Genomic DNA, 24,078 nt, shown 5'->3' with positions numbered 1-24,078 from the left:
GAGCCCTGGCTCAATCACTTACTGCCCAAATGGCCTTGAGCTAGTTATTCAACCTTTCTGTGCCTGCTTTCTCATCTGTAAAATGGAGACAGGACTCCTCCTTCACTGAGATGGTATGGGGATCAAACGTTGAACTTGTAAAATATTGCCTAATTTTAGTTTATCAAAATATGAAGGCTTTTCAGATATTATACTTAGGCCATGGACTATTATTAAGAAGGAATCTTCCTAGAGTCTGGGCTTTCATGCTTGTACTTCCTTTGAACAAAGTGGTGCTTAAACTATTTTAATTCTTACCAATGTACTGGAACCACACCAGAGGTTTCTTAGGGATTCATTTTTATTACTATTTGCTTTGGAATGATACCAGAAAAGGAGAGGGACGTACTCACATTTGTAACCATTAGAGTTCTCTACATGAAATAGCACCGATTGTCATAAAAATCAGATCTAAGCTACAGTTAAATATTGCATTAAAGTAATTCCTTCAGAAAATTAACCGTTAAAACATTACCACAACACTCAGAAACAACTTTGTTCTGATGCAACCTTAATCATTTACTTAAAATTACATGCTTCTATTCCTTGCAAGTTCTAGCCAAAAACAGTAACCGTTTGATCAGATACTAGTGGTGCTCAGTATATTAGTTCATAATGTTCACAGATTAGACCCGGACAGAATTCCCATTTTGCTTTTTACTTCGCATTAACACTGGTGGCTCCTTTGTAGCAGGAAGGAGTTCAAATCCCCTCTCCTATCCAGCCTTCCTCTCATGGACCCCTCCCTGTCGCTCTCACCCCACTCACCTAAGCAGCTTGTTGTTCTCCTGGTCTGCATAGGTGGTGATGTTGATGGCGGTTTCATTCTGCTCCACAAATTTCAGGAACTCACTGGAGTCCAAGTGAGAGTCACCATTATCAAAATTCTAGAAAGGGGATGAAGAGATCTTTCAGGAACAGTTTGTAGAACCCAGTTCCAGCATTCCCCCACTAGGCTGGACCCACCTCTGGTTTATCTTGTTCTGGACATGTTCCAACCAACTCTGCCCTGGCTTAGCCTCAGAGAGCTACAGCACCAAAGGCTCGGATCCCTGGGCACCCAGAGCAGGTGCCTGAGCCTCGAGATGAGAGAGTGAAAGTACCTGGGCAGAGGCCACTGAGGGCCTTTCAAACCCAGACGCTGCCAGGGAGGGCAGCCTGAGGGCGGTCCGCGGAACCCAGAAAGCCTGGGGGGCTTCAGGAACTCTGCAGACAGCCTCGATGGCAGACCTGAGTTCAGGCAGCCACCACACCACATCCTTAAACCCTAAAGAACATGTGGTAACAACGCTGTGAGCCAGAATTTCCATGGCAGAGCCCAGGAAATGTATTTCTAACATGCTACTTGGGAATAATGACACAGGTGGCACTCAGAGCTCACAGGGCCATTTCTTAATGCTTGATTTCCAGCTTCCCTGGCCTGCTCAGTGCTTAACTTTCACACTGGTACCCTTCATCAGTGAGGAGTCAGTCACAAATGGCTTGCAGGCAGAGGTGGTGCAAAATCCCCCACCCTTGTCCTGTGTGTGGGCCCCACTGCAGCACAGGTCCTCAGCTGTCCAGGCTGTCCTCATGGCCCAGCTGACATCCCATGAGCACAGGGTGAGGGTGTACTGAGCTCAGGGATTGTCCCCACTTTGTCAAGATGCTAAACCAAGACCTTGTACTCAGGCCCCAGCTGGAGGGGGTTGTCAGTTTTAAGGCTTGGCTTAAATTCCAAGTTGGACACTTGTTTTCCTAAATAGTTCCAATGGAAAAGATTTTGTCTTTCAAAATTCTTCCCTTAGGTTGCCTCATACGGCTGCCCTGGGAGTAATCAGCACCCTCATGGTACCTTCAAGGTGGATTCCCAGATGGTGTAAGGAATTCTGGAAGAAAAGTCTGTCCAGGTTTCTAGGTGGAGGTAAAGACACAGCTACCAACTGTCCTTCGATAACTGTCACAGTTGCATGTATTCCACTCTAAGGCTGTAAACCTCTCCAGGGTATGTATGACAGCAATGTCTGAGACAACTATGACGGCCCTTGTTTAGTATCTGTTCATGATTCTTGTCCTAATTCCTAGGAAGAGTCCTCAGATGTTCTGTAGTCACCATACATTCACCCGAGTGTTCACCTTCCCTAAGTGTTCACCTTGTGAGGTCTTGATTAATGAACATAGAGAAATAAAATACGGTTGGCCAGGTGCCATTCTTAGCAGCATAGGACTTTCTTGGGTCCAAATGCTGCAAGTGCTGGACAGACTGGAGCAGCTTTTACAGACCCAACCCCATCAGGGCCTGAGTACAGACTGAGTGTGGGGAGAGGAACAATCCAGCAATGGCTGTGGACCCAGAGGGCCCTAGGGGCACCCGGAGCCTGGCACCTACAGCCCAGGCAGCTCTCAAAGGGCAGTGCTGAGTGCACTCCCTGCACTTTCAGTGGGACCAGAGTCCAGGCCTGAAGCTGAGGGAGGGGCCAACCTGCCTGCACTCATCTCATGAGGACCCAATTGGGCTACTCCAGGCCAGGTCTGTATGTGGCAGCCACAGGAAAACAGAGGTTTGAAACCAGCCCTGAAACAGCCTGGTATCCTGAAATCCCTAGGGGGCCTGCAGGGGTGAGGGGGAGGTCGGGTCATGAACTTGGACCAAGAACCTACCGAATTCACTGTGTCTCTGTTCAACCAACCGGCTACAAAGGCATAGTACCTCTTTACACCAGCGTTTCCCAGATCTACACTCGAGATAACTGCCCTTTTCTATGTAACAGGGTTGAGGCAGGGCAGGAAAGTGTGCTTCGAGACCCACGTTTGGGCTTACTGCAAGTTTGGAGATTGCTGAAAGGAGATGGGCTCGGCCAGGCACGCAGTCGCGTACAGAAGCTGGGCTGATGAGAAATGTAATCCTGGGGTAAGGGAGATCAGAAGGCTGGATCCAGTTTCAGCCTGGCCACCAGGAGTCTGCCACCCAGAGTCCGGGTTGTGTGTGTGACATGGCCATGGAAGCCTCTTTCTTTACCTCTTCTCACGCTTTCACCTAAGAAAGATTGACTGAATCCCCAGTTGAGGTGAGGGCCTGATTTTGGTCTTCTCTGCATTCTGATTAGATTTGCTTTTTAACTAATTTTTCTATAAGGAGCGCCAGCTGGGCTAAGGGAGATTCACTGGTGCAGAATCAGTCTCTGTGAGGTATCAGATCGCTTAGAAACAGGCAGCTGTTTGCCTAGTGGGCGGGAGTCTCCCTTTGAAGAGTCCACATACTAGTACAGGTCTCAGATAATCATCAAAAAGCAGATGCTGAAGGACAGATCAAGAGCTTCCCAAGGGCTCCACAGCGTGGGAGAGGTTGAGACAGAGGACACAGTGAGAAGGGCTGTGCTTTAACATCCAGGTGTGACCTCAAACACTTGGAATCCAGAGAGATATACTTGTTCTGCCACAGAAGAGAGAACTCGCCATCTAAAGACAATAACACAAGCAGACTCTAAAATGACCAGAGATCCTATTTCAAGCCAATGCAGTATGTAGGGTCCAGAATGTCCATTGGAAGAGGAATCCATAGCCTGGGCTGGTGCTGACCACATTCGGTGACTGCAGAGCTGGCAAGAAGTTCTTCATGTGCCTGGGGTTGCTCCTGAGTCCTGCCTGGTTAGGTTCTGGGACAGAAGGCCCTGAGGCACGTGAGGGCGTGTATGTTTGGGGATGAGCATTCCAGGGCATCTGCCCAGAGATGTGTGTCTGCAAGTGAAGGGGCTTTTGTGCACATGTGGGAATGTGGGTAACGGAGTGTGTGTGTCCGTGAGTAGGATGTGTCTCTGTGTGGCGTGTGCATCTCTGTAAGTGGGGTGTGTGTTGCTGTGCGCACACGCGCTTGCTTTTGCATGTAGTTCGTTTATCTCTGAGAGGACATACATTCATGTGCGTCTGTGTTCTCGTCCATCAGCTGGAAGGGAGCACCCTTAACTGCTTCTTCCAACAGCTATTTCAAGCTCCCAGAAAGATCTCCTTGACATGGTGGCCTTGCTCATTGCTAAGTACTATTTCTACCCTCATTTCCCTTTTTGAGGTAGCATCTCTCCTGTTCCCAATGGGAATAATCTGTCTCTTTAAGAGAGTAGCAATCTCTAGGTTCATGAAGGATCCTGGACCCATGAAATGCCAATCCATTGACTCTTCTCAGAAGAGAGTTGCTCTGTGGGCCATGGGTAGTCAGTTAATGACTTAGAGAAATATCAAACTAGGTGGGAAAGAGACTAAGGAGGCCTGGGTCTGAGTGAGAGCAGAAGGTATTTTTGTATCGGCAAACAGTTCTATAAGGTGTCATATGGGACAGGGGCATGGAGCCTGGCCATAGTTTTCATACATAAGCTTTATGACACCTATGTGGCTTTAACTGCACAAACAGAGCAACACATATGTGTTTGACCATAAAGACTGTACTGCTGGACTCCCTCTGATCAAGCTGGTCAGAAGGCAACTGTCGCTGCTGCATGGAATGATCTATGGTGAGGAAACACTCAAGGACTCTCTGCTGGTTTGCATTTCCTCGTGGTCTGGCCACGGGCGACCAGTCTTTGACCCCAACTTTGGATTACCTTGAAGTACTTGTCCAGGATTTCACTGTAGTTGCTGCCTTTAGAGAACCAGCCGTCTGGAATGATCTCTGCTTCCAGCCACTGGATGATGCGACGCCGGAGCTCATCACGGTTGGACTGATAGCAAACGACTGCAGGAAAGGGGAGAGGTCAACTGACGGTGAGGACCCCAGTGTCCACCAGCACCCACCATGTGAGTGCGTCATCTCCTTGCAGTCCCACAGCACTTAGGGAAGCAGGATGATCACGCACATGCTACAGAGGAGTCAACCCAGGGCACATACTGGAAAGTGTCGAACCCAGGATTCAAGCTCGCGTTGTCTAAAAAATTTTATAAAGATCAAGAATATTGAAACAGAAAGACTATATTGCATAGGTGAAGGGAAAAAAAGTAAAGCAGCAAAATAAAGGTCATTTTCATTAACTTTAGGAAGCTGAGGGGGTGGGGGAAATCAATCAATCAACAGAACAGCTCTCTTGGCCCAAAGATAAGGTAAAATAATACACGAATAAAGGAGAGCATTGCATTTCTTTATGCCACTGGATTTCTGATTCTCTCTGTATAGCTTTTCCTTCTCTCACCAACTGGGTCTATCAAAACTTTCTTCAACCTAAATTTTGCACTGCCTGCGTTATACTTTATTATACACAACAGAAAATGAGGCCAACGCAGGGCCATGTTGAAGCCAGTCTCTGGACAGCTGTGTAGGCCACATGGGAACAAGAGGTGGGCTGAGAGTTGGGGGGATGGGGAAGCAGGGAAGGGAAAGACTTGGCAAAAGGGAATTCCTGGAAGATAATACATGTTAGGATGTGCAAAAGGCACTGAGCCAGTGAATGAAAATCTGGGCACCTCTCCCCAGTGTGCCACTTTTTAGCTGTGGGATTCAGGGAAATTCACCTGGCCTCTCTGAGCCTCCATCTCCTCATCTGTAAGGTAATTACAATAAAACCTACCTCACAAGGTTATTGTGAGGATTTAAGGAAATGTATATGCTAAAGGGGTCTGCATTTATAAATGACGATGAAATTTTACTTTTTATTCGTAGAAAATCACAGAAGGAATCTTACTGGCATTACAGATTCCCCCCTTTCTTAAAAAGTTGTGCCTCTGATTCTGCTCGTCCCCCGACAACAGGCTATCTTGCAGATCCCTGAAGGAAGGACTCAGTGACTTTCTCATCCTGGCAGTTCAATCCCGACTCAACAAAAATGCAAAACGCAGTCAACATTCTGACCCAACCCGATGCTTCAAATGACAAACACACAAAAAACTGCAATGCAGTTTTGCAGCTTTTCTGAGCTATGCTGAAGAGCCACCAGCTGTGGGTCACAGGGCTGACATGGAGCTCTACTGGTCTTCAGCAGGGATTGCAGAACACGAAGTTTCCACTATGAAGAGAATTTCCTCTCTAAGATGCACACTGCATGGACCTTGAGAACATTATGTTTCGTGAAATAAGTCAGTCAGAAAAAGCTAAGAACCGTATGATTTCATTCATCTGTGGGATATAAAACTGAAACTCCTGAACACAAACAACAGTGGGGTGGTTGCCAGAGGGAAGGTGATCGGGGGTAAAGGAGGTCCCAAGAGGTGGTGGCAGGAGAAGATCTGACTTTGGGTGGTGAGCACACAGTGCAATATACAGAACTTGTAACATAGAAACCCACACCTGAAGCCTATATATGTCCATGCTGATCAATGTCCCCCCTATAAATGTAATAACATTTTTATTTTTTTTTAAAAAGGTGCACACTGTGGAAAAACAGGCACTCACCTGGGCTGGCAGATGGACCTACAGATTTCTTTTCTGAAAGACAAAAGAAGATGCACAATGAAAAGTCAAGAAAAAAGAAAATGTCTATGTATTACTAGGATTAAAATGGCCCCACATTAAGTAGCCACCTGTAACCTTTTCATCATTTTGTCTTAAGTCCTGTCTCCTTTCCTTCTTCCAAGACCCAAGTTTGGGGCAGGGGTGGGGGGTGGGGGGGGGGGAGGCGGTCTTTTCTTTCCTGCTTTGTTTGACATTTTGGGGCCACTGAGTCCCTCCTGATCTCACACCTTGTCCTGCTAGATTGAGGGATGGGGGAGGTCACTGGAACTTTGAGATCTCATATGGAATCACGGTGGAAACAGAGTGCAGACCAACATGTGGGAAACGCCTCTTGTTTCTTCAGGGAAGTTTGAGGCTGAGACAGGTTAGGCAGGGCAGCGGTTAGGCAGGGAGCCCAATGTCTAATTAGCAACAAGCATGGGACCCCTTCCCTTTTAACCTTATGGATAATGGTTTGAATGTAAAATAGAGGAAATATAATACTACCAGGGCTGAGAGGTACCCAAATTTTAAAAGCATGGGAAAAGTGAAATTTACCTGCGTTTTAAAAAGATACAGAATTCATTTAAACACTTCCTTATTATTATTGATTACGGATGTGGTTGCCTATCCACCATTCAGCTGCAGACAGAGCTGGAAGCCCCCTGGGGGCCTGATACAGGAAACCCTGGGCAGAAGCCTGGGCCATCCAGGAGGAACCCAGCAGGCTCATGGGTGCCAAGAGGATATGCCTCCAAGAACCTGGGTGGTCTCCACGGCTTCGGGTGCTGTGGTCAGGGTGGAAAGGACTCCGGTATCCCTGCCACACTGCTCTGCCTTCCTGGCTCCCCAGTGAGCAGTGAGGGCACTCCGTACCTTTGCAGTGTCCATCGTAGTCGACCTGGATTTTGGATCCAGTGAGGCAGGCATCTCGATGCAGCTCACAGTGGTTGAGGTAGGTCTTGCCGTTGCTGCCACACACAGGCCTCTTGTGAGGTTTGCATTGCTGAAACAGAGCTGGATGTTGGTGCAATCAAGGGTGCTGGCACACACAGAGCATGCACACACGAGCACACACAGCCATCTCCTGAGGACTCCCCACCAGCAGCAAAGGCCTCAGCAGGAGCCTCAGCCCTGGCATCTGTGACCGTACCCCACTTAGTGCTGGAGGCACCTTATCACCTTGCAGCCCATATGGCTCTGGGTGCTGATCCTGGGTCAGGGTCTTCTGCTATTCAGTGAAGAGACAGACCCCCCCTCCCTGCCACCTCCCTCCTTGACACACCCCTCCCTGCCACCCCGCTCCTAGACATACCCTTCCCTGACACACCTCCCTGACACACCCCTCCCTGACACCCCTCCCTGACACACCCTCCCTGACACACCCCTCCCTGAAATAACCCTCCCTGACACACCCCTCCCTGCTATACCCCTCCCTGACACACCCCTCCCTGACACACCTCTCCCTGACACACCCCTACCAAACGAACAGAAAGGGCATTTTATTAGAAGCCAGGAGTTTGGAATTTTCATTGCTTTGCCATTTTGTAGTAAGTTACTCAATGTCTCTGGCTGATCTAAGATCCCTTAAAAGTCAGCATTCTATGACACAAAACAGCCAGAGCTGAGGGTTGGAAATGTGGAGACTGAAAAGCAGGCAAACGCCGCACGCCTTCTACTCTTCTGGGGCGGACCCTGAAGGATCTTTGCTCTCTTGCTTTGCTTGTACTTTGGGGCCATTTTGTTTTCCTCCCAATCTTACAACGCCTGCTGTGAGGCTGGGGGTTGGGGTGCCCGGATCTTTGTGAAGTATTACAGAGAATCATTATGAAAGAGGAAGTGGACTAAAGTTCACTTGGCAACTTGGCTATTTAAAGTGCCATGGTCACAGGCAAGCTCAGTTTCTTAAGACTTTTGTGGTTTCTGAAAGGAGAGAGGGAGAAGCAAGTTCAGCTTGGACATAATAAAGGCACCGAAGCAAGAAAGAGCAGACGCAGTGAAAGGAAACACAGGACACTGGAGAGGGAGGTAGCCCAAACTTTCTGATTCACAGACAAGAACACCAAAGCCAGAAAGACAAACTGTGCTTAACCAATACTCATGACTGAGTTCTTCTATGTGCTGGGCATGGGGCAAAGCCAAACACAGTCTCTGTCTTCGTGGTATCCTGTGGCACTAGCTTGCTCAAAAATCACACAATTGTATGTGGCCGAGCTGAGACTAGACGCCAGGTTGCTGAACCCTAAGTCTGGGTGTAAGCCACCACACAGTGGCCAGCGCACCTCCAGTGAGGCCCTGCCAGGTCTCCAGCATAATCTGTTTTCCTAATTTCTAAACTGGAGGACTTCCTTTCTGGAGCAATGGGTCAGGATCCCTCCTCTGGGGACTCAATTGGGTGTATTTATTTGCACAAGGACAGATGCACTTCAGGCTTGGGTTGATTTGGCAGAAAGGGGGTAAAGGGCAGGCCTTCAGGGCTGTTTGCTTGGAGAGTGAGAGCTGATCAGAATCCTGCTTATGAAAGAAGTATTTCTCGAAAGCTCACTTTGCTTTTTATGGTTCATTCAAAACCAAAGCAAACTTGAAAAACCTGCATTCTGTCTATTTTTTAAAATTTGCATATCCGGGTGGAAATCAATCCTACAGAAATAAAGGCAGCAGCATGTAGAGCTCTTTGCATAAGGGTGTTGTTGTTCAGTGGGACGTGTCCATCTATAGGGAAATGATTGCGTAAATCTGGTGCATTTATACCACTAAAGATCACGCATCTGTTAAAAAGTGAGTTACAACTATACATCGTGACCTGCAGGGCTTTCCATGATCTATGCATGAGTACAAAATGCAAGTTGTGTATATACATATCTATAACTATATGTTATGATTCCATTTATGTATGAAATAGAAGGAATCTCTCTACATGTTTATAGTAGCAAAGGCAAAAATGTGACACAAATATATTCCAATCTGTTAAACTGGACTTTGGATTAACTCAGACTGGTTAACTCAGACTAATGGGATTTGAAGGTTATGCGGAAGATTAATTTTATGTTTGCATAAATACCTGTACTTATTTGACTTACATAAAGCAATTGTTCATTTTTTAATTTAAAAATCTTATAAAACTAAACTTTAAAAAAAATCCCTGTATTCACATCTGATTTTTAACTCTTGGGATGAAAATTCCACTCTTTTCAGATAGACCAGGTGTGCTTTCATAAAGTTGATGACATTGTTGGCACTGCTGTGCCGACTGGCAGCTCCAACAAGGCAGCCACCCTAGCCTGGGCAGCTGTCCTCTGGCTCCTGACCTCAGGACTTACCTCAATGCAGAGGCAGGTGGGCTCTCCCTTCTCTGTGACTGCACATTCCCGGCCGGCTCCGCAAAACACATTGGCACAGATCTTGGATTTGCTCCTTAGTTCTTCCTAAAACACAAAATCATAAAAGAACACCATGTCACTGAAATGAGCCCATGATGGGATGAACCAATGGTGGTGATTATGGTTCAAGCCCAGGGCTTGGTCTGGAGTCACAGGTTGAAGGGTCCTGATTAGCCACAAGCTGTCCCCAGCAGCCAGCACCAGCCTTGCCAGCACTGCTCCAGCCCAGGCCACCTACGAGTCTGTAAGATTGTTTCTTTAAGAACAAGAGCTCTTTTCTTGCATGCTCCCATTCTTCTAAGAACATTTATTGGTTAATATAATATTATCCATTATATGCCAACACTATACTAAGGAAAGAAGATATAAAAGCACAGTCCCTGGCCTCAAGGCGCTCTGTGACTCTCTGAGGAAACACAAGAGATCTTTAGAAAGCGATATGGAAGCACCAGGGGCTGGAGGAGAGATGGAGGACACGAACCAAGTGAGACTCTGAGATAGGGGGCTTTCACTGATTGCCAAAGGGTGAGAAGAATAGACTAGGCAGAAACGGAAACTTAAAAAAATATTTTTATTGATTTCAGAGAGAGGAAGGGAGAAGGTATAGATAGAAACATCAATGATGAGAGAGAATCATTGATCGGCTGCCCCCGCACACCCCCTACTGGGGATCGAGCCGGCAAGCTGGGCATGTGCCCTTGACTGGAATCGAACCTGGGGCCCTTCAGGTTTGATTGAGCCAAACCAGGTAGGGCAGAAATGGAAATACATGAGAGAAATATGGCTATCTGAAAGACCAAAATCTCACTGAGTAGTGTTCAAAGCAAAAGAAGAATAGCCAAGCTATTGAAACATAGATCTGCTGTTATTTTATTTGGTCTAATTCAGGTCCTGTCAAGATCTGCCTCTGGCTTCAAGACCAAGAGGGCCAGACCATCTGATAAGCAGTAGAACTAGCCTCAAGGCACTTATGGTCAGATATTCCTGTGCAGACATATGCTCTAGAACTGAAAAGGCAGGGAATGGCTCCAACCTATGCCTCTGAAAATGTGGGTGTTTGTAGTTATTCATCTGTCAGTGACACACTTGTTCTCTCGTGTTAATTGGCGACTAAAAGCCAGCCCCACCTCATTTGCCTCTCAGGCCAGCAGTAGTGGAGGTTGAATGAAGGAGAATGGGATTCCTCCAGCCACTCTTCCTGACTGGCTGCACAGGCAGTCCCACCACAGGCCTCTGGCCTGCCCACCAGGGTGGCATTGGCTGTGCTAAAACCAACAAAGATGGCCAGAGTTGTGATGGGGTCATGGGACTGGCCATAGTAAGGGTGGGGATGGAACCTGAGATTCTGCCCTTCGGGCCATGTCTACTGTGTCAAGCAGAGAACTCACACTCACAAACTCACTTCTTACAGTAAATTCTTATAGCTGATGTTTTATATCCAATAATAGGTCACAGAAAACAAAAAACAAAGTAGATATTGAGAGCTTAGGGGCTGTGTCCAATACAGCTGGTCTGCTGCCACCCGGAGGCTGCTTTGCAAACTTCAGGTGATTGTTTTCTCTCCTGAGCCAGCCTGCGTGTCATACAAGGCTCCCATTGGTCTAGAAACCCTCGCCATGTTCACATCACATTGGTTCACGGGCTGTTGCCACACCCATTCTTTTTTGGATGTTGCTAAGGCGAATTCAATAAAGCTGGCAGGCAGGGAAGAAAAGAGGAAGTAATTCCCAGAAGGCTGGGAGGACTAGCTGTTGTTTCCTAAACCAGGAATAGCGATAAAATCAAACATATTCTCCAAGCAGAGCAGCCCTCTTGGAAACTGTGCCTGGGAATAGAAATCAGCTCTAAAAAAGAAGAGGAAAGGCTATCGCTGAGCAGTGTAAAAAAAAAAAAAAAAAATAAATCTCAGATAAGACCCTATTTTCTCCTTTCCCTTTCAGGAAACAACCAGCTAACATATAATCCTCTGTGTGTATCACAGGAGGTACAGACACACAAATGCATAAAAAGCATGCTCAGACATATGCCTACACTTAAAGGCACACCAACGCACAGCTCCATGGCAGACACCCACAGCCGTTAGCACTTATTAGCTGTGTTGTAACTAGTCACTTTAATACTTTGAGCCTCAGTTTTTCCTCTCTATAATAGGGAAAGATACCAACCCTGCCCTGTGAAGATGAAATTAAATAACATGTCTGGAAGTGCATCACAAACTGTAAAACAAATTGCCTATGAAAAGTGTTATTAATGTTAATGCTTATAGAGTTTACTGCAGAATAATAGCCGGTGGCTTTATGGAGCCTCTTTTTTATCTTATGTTGTTGCTTTTAGTGAGTACTAAAAAAAAAAAAAAAAAAAAAAAAAAAAAAGCTTTTGGTTATAGGTTGAATTCAACCCAAGTCATTCATCAGAAATAGATCTCAAAAATCCATGTAAAGAAACAGATACTTTTTATTTAAAATATAGACTAATACTTGAACAATACAATTAAAATTTACAAAGTGTTTACATACATAAGATTTCCTCTTACTTTGTGAACAGCCCTGCAAGAACATGTATGTTATTAACCCCATTTTATAGACGAGAAAACTAAAGATCAGAAAGATCAAGTAACTTCCCCAAGGCCCAAAGCGAAAAATGAGAGGAATTAGGATTCCAACCTACATCCACAGACAAGAGATGATTAAGCTCCCATTTATAAATATCTGGTACCCTGCTGTGAGATTTTTACTATACATTATCTTAGTTAGGCTCTATAACAATGCCATCAGTTTGACACCATAATCATCCCCATTTTACAGATGAGGGTTCTGAGCCTTATAGGTTAAATAACCAGAAAGTGGAAGATTCTACCCAATCTAAAGGAAAAGTTCTTATACACTGCGTCAGAGTTAGATTTGAATCCCTACGTTCCACCTCTGCTCCTCAGTTGCCCTGGTCACGCCTGTGCGCAGTGATAACACTGATCCCTGTGAGGGCTGTGTGAGATGAAATGAGAGGTACCACATGTCGCAGGGTGCCTGCCACACACAAATGAAAGTGGCCATCACGACAGTGCAAAACCGATGCTCAGGCAGTTTTCCCTCAGAGATGCTGTTACCACTTTGGGCTGTCACATCCCCACCCCTCCTCCCTTACACAGGAATGACAACCCTGAGAGCAGGTGGACCAATTAAATGGGAAAATCAAAGGGCCTACCAATCCTTGTGGCCCTGTTTGAAGACCACAGAGAAATGCAGGTGGCACATCTGTCAATAGGTGGCAATCTCTCTCTTTGTCTCACAGAGCCAAGAGCCGCAATGCAGAGTGCAGCCCTGGCTCCTGCAGCGCCTCTCAGCTCTTCCCTGCCAGATGTGGTGAGGAGGTGGGACACTGGGGTTCGTGCCCTGCAGGCACAGGCAGCAGGAACCAAGAACTGGGGAAAAAATGTCTTACCTGAAGCCCTCAGAGTCCTCCCCAATTCCTCCCATTCACAGGCATGCTTTCATGCAGAAATCAACAATGAAGACAAGCCCTTTCCAAGCCCCATCTTCTCTGGGAGCAGGGGTGCTGAGAGCATTCCCAAAGCTTCTGGGAAGTTCCTGAGGGTGGTAGGTGGTTTTACCCATCGGCCGAGTGACTGATTCTAAGGGAGGGAGAACACCTTGAGATGTTCATGGCAGGAACATGCTCATGGGTATGGAGAAGTGTGGCGAGGAAGAGAGAGAGGAGGTAGGGAGGCAGGTCTCGCCAGCTGACCTGATAGGAGTGAGGATCTTGGGAAGTTTGGAATGGGGCCAGGGACATGATGACGTGGTGTTTGGAATACTGTGTCTGGTCCCATCCAACTTGGGAATTCTGACTCCAGGTGCGGGGCAGCCTGGGTGGAGAGAGGCTGGAGGCCGGGGAACCTGCCAGGCATAAGGCAGAGATCTTGTGGGGTTGACAATGGACGAGGGCCCGATGCTCATATTCATTAGAGCACCTGCACCGAGTGAGGCTCCTTACAGAGAAGTCTCTGTCCTCGCACGTCTGTGCAGGTTTCCATATAACAGATGGGGAGGAAGGTACGATTCAGCAAAGCTCTGTGATGTACGGAGACCATATGACTAGTGCGAGCTGAGTCAGGCTTAGAACTCAGGTCAGCCTGACCCCGGAGCCTCCATATTCTTTTACCAAGAGCAGCAAGGGAGTGAGCCTCGGAGAGAGGGTACAGCTCCAAGGGCAGGCACAGGGAGAGGTCACAGATATACACACCCGTCGGTCTGAATACACTTGTGAGAATATAATTGATTAGGAAGAGGGGGTGTATTCTGGAAGTGTAGACACCCTGATAGATGAATAAAAATCAATATATACTTGTTCCCAATGGGGAAACACCAGGTTTCTAGTTTTATCTGTCTGCATCATCTCCCCGACTGGCTCTATGTTGTTTGCAGTAAGTGTTGCAAGCCATGCCCTGGGAATTTGGCCCCTTGGTTAAGTTTCACAATGCAGACTTCTCTTGGTAAAGGCTGACAGGGAAGATTGCTGACTTTTACAGGAAAAAACCTCCCCTCTGAGCAACTCTCAGCCACTGCATGGGAATAAATGATGCTTTATATTTGTACCGTAATATTGATTAGTCTGTAACTTTGACTATCATTTTTTATTCTCAAAACCTTCAAGGATAGGCAGGCAGGGGTTATCTCTACTGCGGTTCCAGATGTAACATCCTAGGATGAAGAAGAAACCGAGACTTGTGGACGGCTATATGTGATTGGTCCAAGACCTCAGGGGGCTCCACGTGAGGTCTCCAGACTTTAATCCAGCTCTTTCCACTCCACCACTTTGCTTTCTTTACAAATCAAAGCTAGACCGGATCCACAGTCTAAAAAAACAGGAATTATTTTTGCAACTGAAAAAGCAAGTTATTTGCCAAACCACCACTAGAGGTGCTAGTGTGTCTGAGTCTCTGGGCCCACCGGCAGTAAGTCTGAACACAAAATAACACTTTGAATGTTTAAAAAAGTCTTCTGAAGTAAAACAATTTCTGAAAGAACAATGTGCTTTGGTAAGGGAGGGAGCTTATAAGCAAAGGCATAAAACTACATCTTCATATACCATCAACCACGATGTGAACTAAGTCAGCTCTGTGCCTTCCATCCCTTTCCTCCTTCCTAACTTTTCTTTTTGGAAACCCCCCCCCCCAAAAAAAAAAACAAAAAACAAAAAACAGCCCTTACGTATGCCAAGGTGGAATTTTGGCTCCACTTGCCACTATTCTGTGACAGAGCGGCTTTGTTGACGTGAGAAAGGCTCTCCTTGCTTTGCCAGAATTAGTCATGGAAACTTCACAGAAACACCAGGGCTCCTCAGATTCGCACAGCATCATGGAGTTGGGGACAAAGGAACTCACAGAACTGGGGAGAACAGGAGAGCACGGTGGGGGTAGGGTGGGATGCTGGCTGCCCCCGGAAGGCCCTTCTGGAACGGAACCTAGTAGCCCAGACCTGAGAAAGCCAAGGAGAAAGCAAAACCACTTTAGGACCTTACAGTCTACCTGGAGTACCATGGGACCTTGCTTGAGTTCTCTAATTCCTTTCCCTGAAAAGAATGTGTTGGCGCATGCTACTTATTCCAGGTAAAGAGGAAGGAGTGGTGATTTCTAGCAGATGTCCCGATGCACTTGGCAGCAGGCACTGCATTTGCAGGGACTCGTCCCCCTATGTGTTCACAACCCATCCCTCAATCTCGAGTTTATGCACCAGAGCCAGGTCCAGGTTTTGTGGGATCTGAAGCTTACAAAATTTAAGGGGGTCTCCTTAAGAAAAAGGATGCTTGCCCTAGCCCTAGTTGGTTTGGCTCAGTGGATTGAGCATCTGTCTGTGGACTGAAGGGTCCCAGGTTTGATTCCCGGTCAGGCACATGCCCAGGTTGCAGGCTCGATCCCCATTAGGGGGCATACAGGAGGCAGCCAATCAATGATTCTCTCTCATCATTGATGTTTCTACCTATCTCTCCCTCTCCCTTCCTCTCTGAAATCAATAAAAATATATTTAAAAAACAAAAACAAACAAAAAAAGCAAAATAATGCTTAACGATGACTGCAAAATTGGGCACAGGGGCCGTGGATGGGCCTTGTAAGTAACAGGTCTGAAAATGAAGCTTAATTGGCTTTACGGTAAGTCGGACTGTCCACCTACCCTACACTTTCTTCCTAAACGAGAAAGCTCTGCACCGGTAGTCTATTAGTCGGAGCCTTGTTTAATATTTTATGCACATATAGCTTATCTCAAGTAGACTAAGCGCTTGCACATTTTGGCTTCCCACAGACCCACCACATTGTCCTGCCTGAGAGAATGCTTAATGAACGTTTCCTACACTAAATGTCATTTGGGGTCCATTCAGATTAGTGTCAGTGTCAGTGGCCAGTGACAATGGCGTTTGGGATGTCTGGAGGAAGGTGTGGGCTTTATGACACCAAAATAAGGGATGCATTACCCCAGAGGATTCGCTTTAAGATAAAAATATCTATTATGGACTTGTCACTCAAGAATGATCCAGTTCTCCTTTCTGTTGATGTCTGCCTCTATCACAGCTTATGGGATAACATGCTCCTCACCTTTCCTCTCTTGTGATAATATATGGTGTGCCTGAAAATTACTATCAAATTTCAAATGGGACAAAGCTGCTTACCTTAACCACTGTCTTTATTATGTGACAGGTTCTGTCACATTCTCTAAGTGTCTGCCTGAAGCACCTTGTCAGCCTAAAGCACCTAAAGTACCACCTCCACAGAGAAGCCCTTTCTCTGCGACCCCTCTCCTCCATAGACTAGGTCTTTCTTGAGGTGGCCCAGACCCAGCACAGCCACCTGGGTGCTTGGCTTCTCCATGGCGCTAAGTTCTGTTGTCTGTGATGGTCTTGTCCAGTCCTAGCAGAAGTATACATCAGCATCTAGTAAGCACTTACAGAGTTAGAGTTACGCTAGGCACTTCATACAGGACTGAAAACCATCTCACAAGGGTCTAAGACAGTGGTTCTCAACCTGTGGGTCGCGACCCCTTTGGGGGTCGAATGACCCCTTCACAGGGGTCGCCTAAGACCATCGGAAAACACTTATATAATTGCATATTGTTTTGTGATTAATCACTATGCTTTAATTATGTTCAATTTGTAACAATGAAAATACATCCTGCATATTAGATATTTACATTATGATTCATAACAGCAGCAAAATTACAGTTATGAAGTGGCAACGAAAATAATTTGGGGGTCACCACAACATGAGGAACTGTATTAAAGGGTCGCAGCATTAGGAAGGTTGAAAACCACTGGTCTAGGAGGCGGGAGAATGCATCCCTATTGGTAGGGAGAGGACTGTGGCTCTGGATCGCCTCCAGCACCTGAGGAGGGTGTTTCTGCTCTCATGCCTTCAGGTCCTGGTCCTCACTGATGAGCTGGGGTGTCTCCCCAGGGAGTGCCATGCTGTTTCCTCAACTCAGGCACATCCAGTGACTCCACTCTTACTGAACGGTTCCCCAAGATCTGTCTATAGTCCTAAGAGTTATCCCTGGGAGTGCCCGAGATATTCCGTTAGTCTTCCTAAAGAGTGCTTTTTGCAAGTCCCCCAGTTTCGCAAATTCACCCCCTAGCTTTCCCAGAACACCTGGTTGGCGGCGTGAGGGCGGGGGCTTTTAGGTCAGACCAATTTCTGCCCTGAATTAGCCTGTTAGGTCTGAGCATAGTATTCATTTTCCGTTCTCCAACTGTCTGCCTAAGACTTGCCCACATGGAGGACAAAGTAGGGCTAGAGAGAATCCTCCAGTCTTCAGGAAAAGACAGACAGGTAATTTAATCCATTAGAAAGCATGTTTATGGTGAGTGCCTATAACAACAAAATAAGAATAATAAGTCTGTGCCCAGCATGGTGCAAGCTCTATGGCATACACTCGAAAGGAGTGGTCTCGGCCTTGGCAAACAGCCAATGCAGTCCTGAAGGAGATGGGGCTGACTCCAGGAGGTGGGACTTCATGGACGAACTGGGACTTGAGCTGAGCCCTGACGAATGGTAGGATTGGGATGGAGGTTTTGAGCAGGAGGGTTTTAAGAATAGTTTGGCAGTGGTACATGGGAAGAAATGGGCAAGGAGGAATTAATGGGAGGCACAAGGAAATCAGCTAGAAAGAGCCTGGGAATGAGAGTCTCATGTAGGATGTGGCAGAGAAGGAAGGAATCCAAGAGAAATTTCTGAAGAACAAGGAGATCTGGCAACATAGCGGCAAGAGAGAAGTGGGGAAGGAGAGAATGGGGGAATCTGCCAACATCTTTGGCTTCGAGGGCCTGGAAGGTTGTTGGTGTATCTCAGAGATGGAGCCCTGGGAAGGGCCGCGTGAGGGAGGGGCAGGCAATGATGCATCAGTAATGGGCATACGTCTCCGGGGATGTAAAACATTCCACTGACAGTTGAAAATAAAGGACTAGAGATACACATCTGGACATCATCCGTGTCAGAGTGAGAAATGCAGCCAAGAGAACAAATGAGCTCCGGAGGAACGGGTGGGAATGGAGGGATGGGGGAAGGTGAGGAGAGGAAGGGACAGGATGTGCGCAGAGAGGAGCAAGGAGAGCAGACTGCCGCCAGCCCTCGTGGGGTCTCCTCGGGGCAGATGCAACACCTGGCCAGGTTACAGGGCTTGGCAAGCAGCGTCAGGTTGGAATTCAGCCTCCCTCACCTTCTCATGTAGTGAACAGCCTGCATAACTGTATGAGGGCTCTGACGGTGAAGCAGCCAAGAAAGCAGAGTAGGCACATTCAGAAAACTGGGAGCAAAACCAGGAAATCTAGAGAGCACCAAGAAATGCATGATGAATGCCATTATATGAGAAATGATTTGGCAAACGTTGGGATGAGACCCTTCCTCTTCCCCGCAAAAAGCCTTTAAACTTCTGCTAAAACCTGAACCAGTAACCCAGAGGACAGACCAGACAGAGACAATGAGGTTCCATATAAAGAGAACTGGTGCAGAAACCTAGAGACAGGCCTGACATATAACTAACTGCCTGTAACACACTGTGTGGCTTAGGGCAAGATGCTTGACCTCTCTGGTCCTCAGTTTCCCCATCCATAAAAAAAGCGGGGGGGGGGGTGTAGAGTAGATGATGTCAAAGTCCCTTAAACTGTTAGGATTCTCTTAACTAGAAAGCACAGGGATTTACCATTTCAGATGTTCTTGAAAATCAAACTTTATTCTCCCAGGGAAGCTAACCCAAATGCCCAAACTAAAGAGACTGTTTACATATAGAGCCCCGTGAGGGTATTTCAGGGGTTTTGCTGAGTTTGGGCTGAGGGATTAAAATTGGCTTTCACAGTCAAAGAATTTTCATAAGAAATGCCTTTTCATTCCCTCCTGGATCGTGGCAGAGGAAATCAGGGAGCAGTAATGGGACCCCAATTGAGTGGCCTTATTTCACTAACCAGTTAACTGCTTGGAACTCTCTACTCCCCTGGAATGCCATTAATAACCTTTTTATTCTATTTGTGTTTGCCTTGCAAGAAAAAAGGAAAGAGAAGAAGGGAGAGAATGGTTAAAGGAAATTCACATGAGATTCACAGTTCTTCATTCCTGCCAAGAACCTGTCACTGAAGTATGTCTGGGACTGCCAGGGCTCACATTTACTCAGCATTCAGGATCTAATTATTTCCACATGTAGTTCAAGGAGAATGGTTGATTAAAAGTTAAAAAGAGAGAGAGAGAGAGAGAGAGAGAGAGAGAGAGAGAGAGAGAGAAAACCCCACACCTAAATCCCAATACCCTCAACTAAAGGAGGGAGACAGCTCTGGGGCAGCTGTGGGAGAGGGTCCCCTGCAGTGCCTGCCACATCTGGACCAACATTCCTGCAAGCCAACCTTCCATTTCCCCCAGCTTCCCAAGCCGGGAAACAGATAGGATTCACATTCATGGGCTTCTGAATAGAATGTAATATTTACTCCCCTGCTTCGGTGGGAAGCAGGTGAGATACGGATATAGCCTAAGAGCTACGAGTTCTCTCCACCTTTTTGTCCCAGGGGTCAACTAAATTTAGGTAGCCCCTAGGTAGCTCCTGATATACACACCTATTAGGGAATAAATCTACTGATTCATTAACATTGAGTACCTTGAGTACCTTCTCTAATCAGGGAATAGTCCCCCCACCTCCGTGGCTCCTTTCCATTATCCCAATTTGTGCATGGCTCCCCTTAAAACCGAAGGCTATCGTTTCTCCAAGGTGATTCACAAGAGCTGGCACTGATTCAAATGCCTGACACCGTCACCTACTGGCATCTTCTTGGCCACATTTAACAAGGCCTTTGGCATGAAGCTCAGAGTCTTCTCTCCCCTGGGTAACGTCATTGTTAACATGGCCTTGAGATCCTCGGCCTCTTCACCTCCAGTAACTCTCTGGCTACATGGAGCGTCAGCTGTGCATATGGGTAGAGCAGGTAGCCACAGCATACTTAAGTCACAAGCAGACTAAAATAAAAGATATAGGACTCCTGAGGTTCTACATTTTGAAATGAGAACTCATTACCCTTTGAAAATGTCAGCACCGTGAGGTATTGTTAGATGCTCCTTTAACTTTCAGATGGGAGGAAAATGTCCTACAAGACCTGCTAAAAAGATGTCACCACCTGGAAAGTCTGATTTTTTGTCTGGATTGCACAAATTCTTCCTGTCCTTCACAGCTTAGCTCAAGTTACACCACTCCATCCTCTGTGACCTTTCCTTTTGGTTGATATGAATTCCTTCTTCCTTCCATGAATTCTCATTCCACTTTGTCTGAACTCATTTTAATCACTTTTTAAAATTTTAATTGATTGTACAGATTTTATCTTCCCAGCTGAACTCTAAGTTCCTAGAGGACAGGATTATATTTTAGAGTTCTTTCATAGGTCCCAGCATAGCACCCTGTGCCATCCATCAACCTTTGCTGAAAGCATGAAAGGGCTGCCCTGAGGACTTGAAGTAGGGGCTGAAAACAGATCCTGTGCCAACTCCTCTTCTGGGGCTGCCCCCTTCCAGGACCAGTCTTTTGGGGGAAATACCCTACAGGCCCCACCTTTCCCCACCAGGCCATAAATATTCAGCCTGAAAATTCACTAATTAGAAATTGTCTTAGACCCATAGAAAGACATTGGTGTGTGTGTATGTGTGTGTGTGTGTGTGTGTGTGTGTGTGCGCGCGCACACGCACGCACGCACGCGCGCGTGCACACTTGTTGGTAAAGTGGACAGGAGAGCAGTGGGGATACTGAAATGGCTTCCAGTCATTTCTTTTGTCCATCAGCAATGTAACACCTAGCTGACAGGCTGTGGGAATGAGAAATTGGTGGAGAAAAAGAGGGTAGAAGATGAGGTAATGTGGGAATGTGAAAATTGGGTGAGACTCTGGAGTGTAGGGGGTGGCCTAGACAGGGAGAAGTGGAAATAAAGAGAACCAAGTGAGAAGAGGCCAAGAGAAATCATGAAATGGGCTTGTTATCCAAGGCAGCTGCTTTGTGTTAACTCTTCCCAGGAACCCCACCCCTACATTGTCCTATGAGGTAGAAGGGAGGCCAGTCTCCCTACACCAGAAAAACAAGCTTCTTCCCTTGTCCTATTCCTCCCCACCTCGAGAATGCCCCAGGGTCTCCAACCACTCCCCTCTGGCTCATCCTTGTAGTGGGCTGCCAGGGACGGGTGAGGTGTTAGTTGTGCCCAAGTGGTTTATTTCCTCTGGGGCTGGACACCTGAAAAGGAACTGTGATGTCCCACCAAGAGCTAAGACAATTTGACAGATGAAGGGGTCAAGGTGGTTGGGTGGGGCTAGCAGGGAAATCAGGGGAGACTGGAGCAGAGAGACCCAGAGACCCAGCACAGCCGAGCAGTGAGCAGCGTGGGTCTCCGTTCTAAAAACAGGGACAAAGCCCTCAGAACCTTTGGGGACAGTGTGGCTGCAAAGCAGCCATCAAGTTTCTAGCAACTTGGCAATTATTTCCTGGCCTGAGGAATGCAGAAGGGGTTAAAACCCAGCAAGAACTCCAGGCTAAATGAAGTCTCCATATGTGTGTCTCGGTGTGGTTCTAGGAGAAGCAGACAGATGCAATTAGAAGTTCTCAGACACTGTGTTGCCATGGCAACTGCTGGCCAGGAGAAAAGTGGGGAAAACCAGGAGTCCGAGGAATACAGTTTTCGAAAGAAATGCCAGAGGCAGGTGGTGTTCATCACCCTCAGGCTCCACAGGGAGGGCTTGTGCCTCCAGTGACTCTTAAGGACCCTCCCAATTCCCCTGCACCCCCCGCCCCACCCCGGAACAATTCCTAACGCAAATGAAGGGCTCCCTTCAGATGGAGGAGTGTGTACCTGTGATGTTGCTCTCTGGGTGGCCTCTGGTCCCAGGGGCTTTCTAGATCTGAGTCTGAGGATCAGTGAAGGAAACTGTAAGCTTAATTTACATGTCACCATGGGACCCAGTTTCTCCAGGTGGGGGGACGCTGGATTGGTGCTGCAGGGCAAACAGGGGTTTGTGAGCTTGAGCGGGAGAAGATCTGAGCATATATTTTATCAGCCAAACTGGGACTTTTTCCAGACTAACGGGGGACCTTTTAAATAGACTTGGACAACAGGAAAACGGTGACACACGGTCACCTTAAATATTAGGCTGCCCAAGGGAAAAGTGATTATTTTTATTTTATAGAGTAGGAATTCTAACCTGGTGTCTGTGAGCTCTCAGAAACATAGTGATAGATCTTGGAACTCGACTTTTCTAGGGAATATGCTAGGAAAGATGAGAAATCCAATGAAAGTGCTACTCTGAGCATGGACTGCCCCTTGCAGCATTAATTGATTCAACTACCCCATGAGGATATGTATGCATGGGGTTCTGCTGCTGGGAAGCTGGAGAACCTGGGCAGATTTTGAAACTGCTTCAAAATCTTGGTCATTACAAATTCTTCCAACTGCTTCTCTAAGGAGGGAATGATTCATTTCATGCATTGTTGACAAAGGGAGCTGGTTCTCTATGAGTTTAAGGCAATAATGTGGGCAATAGAGTGGGATGATTGCAGAGCAGAGAAAGCTACTAAATCTCCCCTGACGAAGGGAGGCTTCCGGGAGTGCATTCTTGCACATTCCTGAACAACTGAACCCAAAACACTGGCTCGGTGATCCTGTGGTCACAAAACCCAGGGGAAGGTCAGACTCTCCCACGGAACCAGCCCAAATGACTGCATTTTAGGCATCATGTAGCCAGCCTAGAAATTATGAGCATGTGGTTCAGCCACAAGCTCAGTTACAAAATTGTAGGATGTTTAAAGGGTAAGGCCCACCCAGGGTGCATCCCTAGTATTTTCTCAGGGACTCTGAGCATCACAGCCATTTGATAGGAATTCCTGCCAGTTACTTGGCAACCATGGCTGGTGGTGGTCTTCTACTCTCAATTCTGGTTGGCAGTCATGGGCCCACCTGATTTATTTACCTGCATTTAAACCTGAAAAGTGGGCCACATATCTCTGAGCTTAATGTAGAGCTTCCCCAAGATTTGGGGTTGGCAATGAGGGGCTCCTTAGAAAGTTCTGATGCTGACTTGCAGATCCCCTAGATTTTAAGAATCCATTTTTGAGGAATGTTAACCTTTCTGGACAAATTAAGAGCCACATAAAATCAGTCCCTTTGAAAAAAAGCAATACGCCAAACGCAAATCAATTTGCATTTCCTTATCATTGCCTGAAGTGGAATTGGACAAAACCTATTTCTGGGCAAGTAAGCAATATATGGGACAATCAAGCAACAAAATACCAAACATCATGCTGGATGCCAGGCTCAGGAAGAATAAAGCACAAGGCAGATTCCCAAGCTGCTGACAGTTCCGATGGGGAAATGGGACATAACGACATGGAATTCTAAATAACAGGACTCAATCTAATAAAAGATAACTCAAGACAATGTGTGGCTAAATGCAATGTATGGTTAAGCGACAAGTGTCTAGAGCAGTAATTTTCAAACTTTTTCATCTCATGGCACCCATAAACTAATTACTAAAATTCTGTGGCACACCAAAATATATATATTTGCCAATCTGCCAAAAAAATTATGTATAATTTGGATTCATTCACACTGGATGGCTACTGTTGTCTTGGCTGTTGTCATTTTTAAATTTGACAATCTAAGGCAGTGGTTCTCAACCTTCTGACCCTTTAAATACAGTTCCTCATGTTGTGACCCAAACATAAAATTATTTTCGTTGCTCCTTCATAACTGTAATGTTGCTACTGTTATGAATCGTAA

At 46.6% G+C, this 24,078-nt stretch overlaps 1 protein-coding gene across 1 annotated transcript in view; it reads right to left on the bottom strand.

Annotated features, from left to right (window-relative positions):
• FSTL1 (follistatin like 1) overlaps positions 1-24,078 on the bottom strand; it is a 55,908-nt gene that overhangs the window by 9,842 nt on the left and 21,988 nt on the right. The window contains exons 3-7 of the mRNA XM_059687726.1: positions 9,751-9,855; positions 7,307-7,436; positions 6,392-6,424; positions 4,614-4,744; positions 808-926 (exon numbers count right to left, since the gene is read on the bottom strand). Of these exons, the coding sequence (XP_059543709.1) occupies positions 808-926; positions 4,614-4,744; positions 6,392-6,424; positions 7,307-7,436; positions 9,751-9,855 (518 nt within the window). The remainder of the gene's footprint in view (positions 1-807; positions 927-4,613; positions 4,745-6,391; positions 6,425-7,306; positions 7,437-9,750; positions 9,856-24,078) is intronic.

The sequence above is a fragment of the Myotis daubentonii genome, chromosome 3, assembly GCF_963259705.1.
Source record: "Myotis daubentonii chromosome 3, mMyoDau2.1, whole genome shotgun sequence".
NCBI lineage: Eukaryota > Metazoa > Chordata > Mammalia > Chiroptera > Vespertilionidae > Myotis > Myotis daubentonii.
Note: the sequence above shows the minus strand (reverse complement) of the source record. Positions and strands in the feature narration are given on the sequence as shown.